The sequence below is a fragment of the Bolinopsis microptera genome, chromosome 12, assembly GCF_026151205.1.
Source record: "Bolinopsis microptera isolate Bmic1 chromosome 12, MBARI_Bmic_1.0, whole genome shotgun sequence".
In the NCBI taxonomy this organism is placed as follows: domain Eukaryota; kingdom Metazoa; phylum Ctenophora; class Tentaculata; order Lobata; family Bolinopsidae; genus Bolinopsis; species Bolinopsis microptera.
Window position 1 is genome coordinate 8073171 of NC_087083.1, and position 11288 is coordinate 8084458.

Sequence of the window (11288 nt, forward strand, 5' to 3'; positions counted from 1 at the left end):
TTTTCGATAATAAGGTAAATTTACAAATCAGTAAATTGTTACAATCCTACAATCCTGATCAAGGCACAACCAGTCCTCCTCCTCCTCCTCCGCATAACCTCACCTCACTTTAAACAAACGAGACCTGTTAGTGGTTGACTAGCAATAGTTAGACATGTTGCAGACTAGCTAGATAGTATCCCGCCACCGCTCCGGACTGTTCCGGAAGTAGCGTCTATCTGCCCTGCCTGCCACAACACCCCGCCGCTTCTCCCCCGGCATTTGTAGAGGCGTGACTTGTTGCTGTAGGTTCGATTTAGCTGGAGTGGTAGCTGAGCCCACTGCCCACTTGTCGGGGGAGGTACACGTGCACGCGGCTTGACTCCAGGTAAAGTTATGTCCTGGAGGTGTACCTCGGTTACCATGTTCAGCTCTGGAGTGTACCACACTGTGCCAGCTTGTCTGGGGACTGAAATCCATTTCGGGGAAGGGTGTGGGTGGGGGGAAATGCTCTAACGTCATTTTGTAATGGGGGGTTCGTCATGTTGGGAGTCCCGGTCCACCCTTTCTGAAGTTATCGTTAAGTAGGTTAAGTCACAAGTTGTTAAGTACGGGCGGTGTGAGCTGTTAAATACCCCCACTACACAGTGAAACTATTTCCTTTCCATTTTCAGTTACTTTCGTTAAGAACTTTTAGTGTTAGTTGCTTTGTCGTTTAATTCCGTCGAATTTCGTGCTCGTAAAATATTACAGCTTGTAATTAACTGAGTAATTTTATGAACCGAAATCAGCGAGTTTAGAATAACCTATTTTTCATTATCACCGGAACTAATAAGTCGATTCATTATTCTTCAAACGTGACCTAGAGAACAAACATGAATGGCAGTCACGTCGTCACGAGTCGATATTGAACATCAAGAAAGTAATTTTACGACATGTTGATGTAACAATTAAAATTATTGTAACTATGTTCATATCCCCTCAGAATCTAGAAATGGAGTTGCTGTCTTTACTCGTGTTTATTTTTGCAGCAGTGGGACCACAGATCGATGCCAGACCACATTTTTCAAACAAAGTTTCGAATTCGACTCAAAAGAGTCAAAGCAGGTAACATTCTGGTTTTTATGATTTTTAAGTATTTTTCCCGATCAGGTTCATGAACTAACAACCATTCGTAACCTTCCACTTTTACTTTTTTTTTAAGGTGGATGGAAAAAAATCTTTTATTCGAAATCACCTGCCAAGATATCGAAATTGGATAATTAAAACGTTCGGCTTTTCATCACAACAATAGAATGAACTCGTGATCGTGATTCCTCGCCTTTCTGGTCGGACAGATAACAGCCAATCTCGTTACTAACAATAGACTGAAACTTACTAAAAATAGCTAATGAACTGATTTCTCCCCTTTCCGGACTTCGGTCGGCCTGTTAACAACCAATCTTGTAATTACTAACCCGTCTTGTCACTCACCAATCTTTCACTTTCAGTGGAAGTATATTAGAACAGCTTATCCGAGATAAGATCAACCTGCCAGAAGTGCCTAGACCTATACCTACAAGATTTGTCATCAAATGGTAAGCCGCTTTGATATCCTCCTCCTCATCTCATATCAATCAGCTGGACTTAGAATACCCTTGTTAAACGTAAATTCAGACGGGTTAATTGAAAGGAAATTACCAAGGGTTTCAAACAATGGACTTCTCCCCTTCCGCCGCTCCTCATCATGTGATACAATTTCATCCAATCACAGAGCAGCACTAAGTTCGAAGGGGCTATGAATCCTGGTTCCATTCAGCCGCCGCTCTTTTTTAATCCTCCTCCTCTTTTGATATCCTCGTCCTCTTCCTTTTGATTTCAATCCTGGTTCTAGCGCGGGGGCGGGATATCAGGATCGGATCTATAGCGGGGCGGGGTGAAATAGCTGACAAGCCCCTGTTAACTTTGTGTTGTTGTGTGATTGGGTGAAATGTTAATACGTGATGTGATTGTAGTTTGCCGCGAGTAGGTACTTTGAGGAACTATGAATGAGTCTTTCACCGTCCTTTCATGGCCCATCCTGCTTTACTTTTACTTTGACGGAACTGATCTATTAAGCTTTGACACGTCAGACTTATAACAATAAAATACTCTTGTAAAATTCAGACTAATTGAAGGGAAATTGTTTTGTCTCAGGTATGTAAAGGAGACATGGGAGAAGATCAGCCGGAAAAATACTCGATTTGGAGAGAAAGTGGACGCTATAAGATTCAGCAACGCTTTAGGTGAGTTTATGTGAGTTTATGTGAGTTTATGTGAGTTTATGTGAGTTTATGTGAGTTTATGTGAGTTTATGTGAGTTTATGTGAGTTTATGTGAGTTTATGGGAGTTTATGTGAGTTTATGGGAGTTTATGTGAGTTTATGTGAGTTTTTGTGAGTTTATGTGAGTTTATGTGAGTTTATGGGAGTTTATGTGAGTTCATGTGAGTTCATGTGAGTTTATGTGAGTTCACGTGAGTTTATGGGAGTTAATGGGAGTTTATGGGCGTTAATGGGAGTTTATGGGAGTTTATGTGAGTTTATGGGAGTTTATGGGAGTTTATGTGAGTTTAAGGGAGTTTATGGGAGTTTATGGGAGTTTATGGGAGTTTATGTGAGTTTATGGGAGTTTATGTGATTTTATGTGAGTTTATGGGAGTTTATGTGAGTTCATGTGAGCTCATGTGAGTTCATGTGAGTTCAAGGTGATGAATGCAAGAATGATTGCTCGGTGAGTACTTTAGAATGGACATTGTTTATAGTTGTTTTTGCACAGAAAAAGTACCTTTTCACTCATTATAATAACCTCAACTCACAAAATTCAGTCTGATAAATATAATATTTGTCGGATGTGATCGTGTTGTGGCGGATAGAACGCAGCCAAGTGTGTGACTAGTGATTGCTTGCGGAGGTCACCTGTCACCGTGGTGTCATCTTCTCAACCGTCTGACTACTACTTTACCGTCTGACTGCAGCTATTATAGAGTTATATCATCTCGTTATCGTCTCGTCTAATTCACACAGTAAATATGCAGATAATTTCAGACTCTGTTGTTAAACATCTGACTTCCTTTTTCTCTCATATTTTGATATAGAGTTATTAAAATTTATTAGTGCTGTAACTAGGTCAGAACTAAATCTTATATTTTCCATACAATAACCCTCGAGACTCACAGCGATCCCTGAGAGTCTGCATATATAGTTATGGAGTAATAATTTAGATCTTTAGATACCCAACTTCGACCCAACTTCCTCAACAACACAGCAGACTGAAGTCTGAACCACCAGATCATAGATTCATCAGACATTATCAGTGTAATATGTGCTGGCGATCAAAGGACAAAAGTTTTGACACAACCATTCATCATGGATAGGCTCTGAACTATTTAATAAAGATTTTAATAAAATAATAAAATTTTTAAAAACCGCGGTGCTTTACCTGCGGGACAGCCATTCAAAACATCTCATAATCAGGTTTTAATAACATGCTGATAAACCAAATCACTATTATTCAAGATTTACATAATAACCAATTTCAGGTCACTCAAAACAAGACACCACGTATAAGCTAATCTACACATTTGACCTTTCTGGTATCCACGACAGATACAAAGAGATATTCGGACATGATCTTTATTTTAGGTGAGTGGATTAATTAATTAATTAGTTAATTAAAGCTAATTAGTTAATTAAAGCAGGCATTATGCTTGGATAGGTTGAATTGTTAATTTGTTATGACAATGTTCTTGAGCAAGGGTACATGAAAAAGTAGAGCAGAATTTAAACTAATGTTATTTCTATCAATTCATCAACAATAGTACATTGTGATTTACAAGGATGTCACAATTCAGAACATGTGATTTACAAGGCTATCACTTCATAACATGGATTGTACATGTGATTTACAAGGCTGTCACACTAACTATACTAGCAGAATTTAATTCGCGTTTTTGACACAATTTGGGAGTCCAAATTTTGGGTACTAAAATTTTTATTCCTTGGTCAATTTTTTATTTTTTCATGCTAATTTGAAGGCCGCATTAAAGTTGATGCCGTGGTGTCAGTAAAATGGCACGGATCCACCCATATATATATATATATATATATATCGTCTCGCTTTATATATGTAAAATACTTCAGAGCACCAACAAAGATCCTGAAAGACCACGGTAGCCCCGCTTATTTCCACGTGTCTGTGTGGGAGGCTGGAGGAAGGTTGCTTAACTCAAGTGTACTGGCTCCAGTCACTGGGAATGATTACAGGATTGTTATAGACAGGCTGAGGTAATTATTTAATTAACTAATTAACCTAATTAACTAAGGTTACAGATTACCAATTGAAGCCTGCTTACATTAGTCAACAATTGATAGTCGCTATGATATAAAAGAGATTATAGATATAACCTTAACTTTCTTACTATTCAATTTACTTATTATCTGATTAACTAATTAACTAATTAACTAATTATATAATTAACTTATTATATAATTATATAATTAACTAATTATCAGCGGATTAGAGTATCCTACTCAGAACAAGATAGATTTGGTGGTTGATATGGGTTGTGAAGTACACAGTATTGATAAACAGACTGACAGGTAATTATTATCAAACCTTTAGATTTTACATCCTCTCCAAACCCAGGATGTACTACAAAAAGAATTTGTTATAAATTTGTATGAATGAAAAGCATTAATATATAGTAATTATTATCAAATCTTTTACATCCTCTTATCTTCATAACTTCAAATTTTATGTTCTATTATTTTCAAAACTTCAATGCTCTTATATCATTTTACTTTATCCTTACAAACTCAGAAGTTCGATTAATAGCAATAGCAGAACAATATTTGATTAATAGCAATAGCAGAATTGCTATTTAGATAACTAAAGTTGCACAACTTTACACAAATCGATATTAGAATTGTAATTTATAAGTGAAGGTATCAAATGGTTCAAACAATGTGTTACATTTGTAACAAGTTTTTACGACAGGAGTAACGCGTCTATCGCGACGTACGGTTACATGCCCCCCAAGAAACTGCACTATCAGCACTTCTTGAGATCCCGGAGGTGAGTCAACTAATTACTAACTAATTAACTAATTATAAGTTATCAGAGAAATATTTAATCAACTCCTCATTGTAAGTTAAAATTATTCGGTTAGCATCGTTATATAAGTTATTAATAATTTTGTTGTTTACATTCTTCTGATTAGGATTATCTAAACGTAACGTTACGCTCAATATTCACCTCGGCATAAATCTCAAAAACTCAAAATTACTCAATCTAAACTAAATTAATCATTAATGGCCCAATAGAAATAAAAATAAAAATTATTTCAACAACATATTTAAAATAATTATAAACTATAACCATGTTCCAGGAGAGGAATTTAATTCTCCCTTTGAATCAATGAAGCTAGATGATTTGTTGTAAATACTGAGATCAAACTATCAATTTACAGGCTATCGTCAAACATGTTGCAAGGCGTCATCTTCAGTGACATAAGCCTAAAAATTGTAAAAAGTTAGTAAAATCCAAAATTCCTTTGTTGCAGGAACAAATTCAGACTAACAAGAAGTGTTGGGGAGGAGGAGCCAGGAGCTTGCTGCTCACTACACCCGCACAAGCAACTACTTGGTGACAAACACGTGGGGGCCCGGGAGACGGTACTTATGCCAATATTTGTTACTGACTACTTCTGTCGTATTAATAAGGTACTTTTAACTTTATTTTACTTCTTTTAATAAGGTACTTTATTTTAATTTTTTTAATAATGTACTTTATTTTACTTTTTTTGATAAGGTACTTTATTTTACTTTTTAACGATATTTCATTTGACTTTTAAATTTAACAGAAAGCCGATTATTTAATTGATAGCATCATGTTCTCTTGATACCTAGCCGTGTAAATAAATCCAGATAAACACAAAAAAGAACTAAAGTTGCACGTCAATGATTAATAAATATTGATAATATCACCAGGGGTATAGGCGCCAATACACCAAATGTAAAACAGTTTCGGAACCAGAAGTCACCTCTGTCCTTTACTACAACTCACACTCTGGACAGGTATGCAACTCTCGTAAATTTGCTCCTTCATAATAAAATCATTATAATTTTTTACTCGTGTATTTTAAATTTGATGTTTTCTTCCTTCAAGAGTTAGTTAGTTTTCTTCCTTCAAGAGTTAGTTAGTTACTCGTTTCTTAGAGTCCAGATTCCAACAAAGTGCCTTGTGACGTTCTAGGCTTAAAATTGGCAAAAATGTAGCTGTTATCTAGAGGACTAGAGTGCCATTATTTCAGGTTGGAGTAAGACCGGTAACAAGAAACGTTGGGAGAAGCTGCTACTGCGAATGAGTGCTCCTTTATCAAATCACTCACCAAACTGAAACGTTAAGTCCTGAAGCAGCAGTTTAGAAAAGACAAGTGATTGCGTAACTAGGAAGTAGGAACTACAGAACGTTTCTAGCACGTGTCTACTGTCTAGCACGTGTCTAGCACGTGTCTAGCACGTGTCTACTGTCTAGCACGTTGCTAGCAAGTTTCTAGCACGTGTTTAGCACGTGTCTAGCACGTGTCTAGCACGTGTCTAGCACGTGTCTAGCACGTGTCTAGCACGTGTCTAGCACGTGTCTAGCACGTGCGTAAGAGTAGCGAGCAAGCTGATTTGTCTCCAGATTGATAAGACTGTCATAGGTTTAGGGATTTGTTCTTGATGTACAAACTTAGAAATAGACGACGATGTAGAATAATTGATAAGCATATATTTTAGACCTTGTGCTGCCGGATTATAGCAATTTCTAGTGGCTATAATGATTAAAACAAAATACCTTATCGGCAATCCGCAATCGATAGAAAAATAATCTTTGGAATGCTATACTGCAAACGTTTTAATTTCAAAAACATGAACTTCATAAACGTGTGTCTCAAAGCTAAATTGAATTACAAAAATTGTAATTAACTTCAACAAAGATTGCCGATAAGGTATCAGACGGTTAATTCTCAGCTTCCCTTACTGATGGGTCTGATTCATACCCATCAGTAAGGGAACCTGAGAATCGACTGGTTGATATTTTAAATTCTAGTCATTCTTCAACGAAATTTATTTGTGTAATTGTTACCGAGAAATAACCTTTCGGACACGCCGTGGTGTTACCACCTACTGTTGTTAAACCAAATAACCGTTTACAGGCGTCACTAAATCGTATTAAATGCTTTCTGTTATTCAATAATGCAGATTTTTTATAAAACCAGTAACAAGTTGTGCTGGTCAACAATTGTGCTGATCAACAATTGTGCTGATCAACAATTGACGCTAGTCACCAATTGACGCTGGTCAACAATTGTGGATCTTATTCTGAACAGTAAGTTGTCACACCACGGTGATCATTGAATCTCTAAAAGTTAAGTTGAGCATGGCATGTAATGCAGGAAGTGGTATAATTTACTTTGTTTGATCCCGCAATGTGGAACTGAATTAATGTTTGCAAAATTATTGAATGATTTTCAGATGAAATAAAGTTATTGTATAATGTAGAGTTATAGTATTTGGAGTCGAGATATCAAACAACTTCGTTTATCTTTTGTTTATTATGGAAATAAATATTATGATAAGCAGCAAGTATTTTAATCACACTCTCCTTCAGAAGCAATAAACAACACATTTAACGCATGACCGACAAGAAATATATCCATTACAAACATAATTCATATATAAATATATATATATATATATATATAAATATATAATTATATATGTATATTTATATATATCATTCATAAGTTCATAGTTCATACTGATAGTGACGTGACGGAAAAAACTTCGTCAGAATAATTCTCGAAACTAATTCTCTAAAGATGATTTGCAAAATACAAAACTGTGTACGTGTCCTGCAAATGGCAGCATACAGGTTAGCCTAATTACACATACAAGACAAAAACGAGCGATGCAATGCCAGCAAAAGCAACTCGTGCAGCACTTGACTTGGAATCTTCTTCAGACCCCGCGGAAGCATTGCAGTTGTCACCATCACAGACTTCCTGAAAAAAAAATGAATGTTAATCGTTAATGATAGGCGAATAGTTTTCATAATTTCTTCTTCAGAAATATGATGCTAAACTTGATTGCGGGTAAAGCTTAAATATATTAATTAAATTCCGTGTCTCTATTATAATTTAAAGCAGTATAAAATTAAGAAACAAAAACAAATACTCTCATGAAATTACCCGTACCTTGTTACAAGCAGTTCGTCTCTCATCAGTGAAGATGCTGCACTTGATGACCGGGGCTTCATTAGGGTCCGTAACGTCACACTGTCTCGTTATTAGCCCTAACTCTTCTTCACCGTCCTTCACCCTAATCAGCGATAAAATGGCGTTATCTATAGCACTAAGAGCTTCTGTTTTCTTGGGTACATTTTTATTGATCCCGTTTGATGCGGCAAGGAAAAGGCTCTTATCAGGAAATGATAATTCCTTTGCGACTCATAAATAGTAATTTTATTTTCAATTTGATAACTGAATGATAAGCTTTGTCTGCACTGTATCTCTAAAATATACAGAACTCCCATTGACATTCAAATTGTTTTAATTTTATATCTAGCGAGATATGCTTTTTAAATAGGGATGTGTGTGATGCAGGCCACTCCAACGACTAGGAGGATACCTTTTCATGTAGCACGTATGTATGTTAATCAATATAAATTAATATAAATTAACATAAATTATATGCTTCTAAATAATTACAGCTCTTGAAACACGGCCAAAACAAATTTGTCAACACCTTTACGATTACAACGTCTTACTAAAACTAAAACTGAAAAAAATAAAAGTTCTTAAGAGTCTAGTTTGACAAGCAGTACCTCAAGGAGACCGAGGTGCACTGTTTCACCCCATCAGGGCAGATCGAGGTAGATTCTGCGCTGCATTCCACCTGATCTTAATTCAGATATTAGTGTTAGCTTCAGATGGATTATTATTCGATGGGTACAAGTAATTGTCGACAGGGTTTACTATCGTAAGGATTTATATTTCCTTTATACTAGGCGTCCGAATATTAATAGTCGGCTAAATTTAAACAAATTTTAGGGCCTACGAAAAATTTTCCACCGGTATTTTGTCGAGCTGAACAATGAACATCCAGCAAACTTTGCACAACCCCAATTTGCTTGAATCTCAAAGATGGCGTGCTGGTTCTAATCCGACGTGTCAAAGTTTCTTCAGCTAATGAGTTCTGCCGAATTAAAGGTTAATACTTGCTACACGTTGCACACCTCTGGTGCCGGCGCGATCAAAAGGGGTTGCAGCGTGTGTCAAGTTAATACTGGATCTGGATGAGTCATTTTAGGGCTAATGAAATAATTTCCACCTTTATTTTGTCGAGCTGATTGTCTTGCACCCTTTATTTAACGAACAAAATATCAATATTATAAAGTTTTAACTCACTTTTAATGTTGAACTTGGTAACGAGGTCCATGTAGAGATCAGTTACCCTCACCTCATCTCCAGAATACCGCACCTTCTCTCTACACGTGCTACATGACAAGGAGGACACCACGGCTGGTAGTATGGTCAGGACAAATAGTGAAACTAACATCCTGCTGGTAGTATGGTCAGGACAAATAGTGAAACTAACATCCTGCTCAATCAGGGACTGGTTAGAGACTATTTAGGGTGCTACTTACTGGAGGCACTGGTTAGTTTTCTTGGTATTCTTAGTGAGATTTATGTAGTGATACGTTTTGAATTAGCTATGAGCAAATGACTTAAAATTGTATTAAAACTTTTATAAGGCACTCATTCAAATTAAAATGAAAACTTTTTCAAACAACTATAATAAATCCTGACAAATCGCTCAATTTCACAGCACTGATAATGAAAACTGTGCAATGCCGCTAACTGCGTTTATTTGATAAAGTTAGTAGGTAGTTGAGCGTTTCCTGTTAACCATATTATATGTGATTATTGTTGCCACGCTGTAAATATTGTTGCTGGGATTCTACTACACCTGGTTTCAGTTTTCCATGGCTTCCATATTAAATTTACTTCAGCTTATTAAAAATCGTGGGATTCTGTGGCTGTAACTCCGCTTTCCGTCAGTTGTCTCAGAGACATTAGAAAGCTATTCACTTACTGTCCAACGAAGTTAGCAGTATAAGTTAGGGGCAAGATGGCTGGACAGATTTGATGTATATGCCCTTAACATTATCCAAATTAAAGATCTTAAAACGGCACGTTACCGAGTCCTATTCAGTTATTAGAACCAGCATTAGAAACTCCTAAGTAGATATTATACTGCTTACTTCGAGTTCGGATAATGATCAATCAATCTACACTTGACTATCACGTTACTTACTTTAACACGTTCTCTAGGTTAACTACTTAAAACCCTAACCTTCTACTCTGACCCCAACGGACCTAACACGATCCCAAACTGAAGCATATTCTGAGACCCTAACCCTTATATGGTCATGCACGTGATCGACACAGATTTTTGCCGATATCTTGCCACGTAAAGGGAGCATTTTATAACCCTATGTCTGATGTTCAGAACGAGCGTTCAAAAATACATTGATTCAAGTTCAACTGTCGGGGGTGTGAAGTAAAAACATACTTCACAGCCTTAACTTTTAAACTTGTTGTTATAAAATGGCAAATTTTCTAAAATAACAGAGATTCCTTCGTTGGTGGGGTGAAGTTGTGCCATCCTGAAGACTTGAAGAGATTGTTTGTTCATATTTGCGGTGTGAAAATTGTTAATATCTAACCAAACCTTCTTGTGATTGGTTGCTTTGCTTCAGTTACCATTTAGAGGATGTTGATTGGTTGATTTTATCATTACGAGTAGTGCAAGGCCGTAGATTTAACAAGTTTTATGGAATCTAAATTCTATTAAACTTGCTAAATTTAAATATGGGTTTCAGTGGTTACAGTTTTCAAAAGTTGCATTTAGGAGATTCAATATTTCACCTGGTTAACCCTCTCTACTTCAGCCTTTGTACCGACCTCATATCCAAAATCTAAGGCTTCATGTCTTGTTTTGAATTTAAAACACTAGTTCTTGAGCGATTTAACAACAGTTTTGTTATGATTAGGTCTGCTTTATCATCATCATTTTATTGAACAGCCTCGTATTTTGTTTATGTTTCAAGGACCCCCTCAAAGCTCCAGTTATTTGTTTTATAGTAGAAAGCTCACGGATTGAGTCAGTAATTATTTATTCTAAGGCTCTTCATATTATCTTTTATATGACTTAACTAAAATAGAGTTATTGGTTAATGGC

At 36.3% G+C, this 11288-nt stretch overlaps 1 protein-coding gene across 1 annotated transcript; it reads left to right on the plus strand.

The window, feature by feature from the left end:
* Nucleotides 1-968: 968 nt before the first annotated feature.
* On the plus strand, nucleotides 969-6470 carry LOC134824327 (uncharacterized). The gene is made up of 10 exons (XM_063836205.1): nucleotides 969-1086; nucleotides 1470-1556; nucleotides 2155-2243; nucleotides 3539-3641; nucleotides 4140-4283; nucleotides 4512-4598; nucleotides 4996-5073; nucleotides 5561-5720; nucleotides 5988-6074; nucleotides 6311-6470. Exons 1-10 carry the CDS (start codon nucleotides 974-976, stop codon nucleotides 6362-6364), a joined length of 1002 nt encoding a protein of 333 aa, XP_063692275.1. The 5' UTR covers nucleotides 969-973; the 3' UTR covers nucleotides 6365-6470.
* Nucleotides 6471-11288: the final 4818 nt, after the last annotated feature.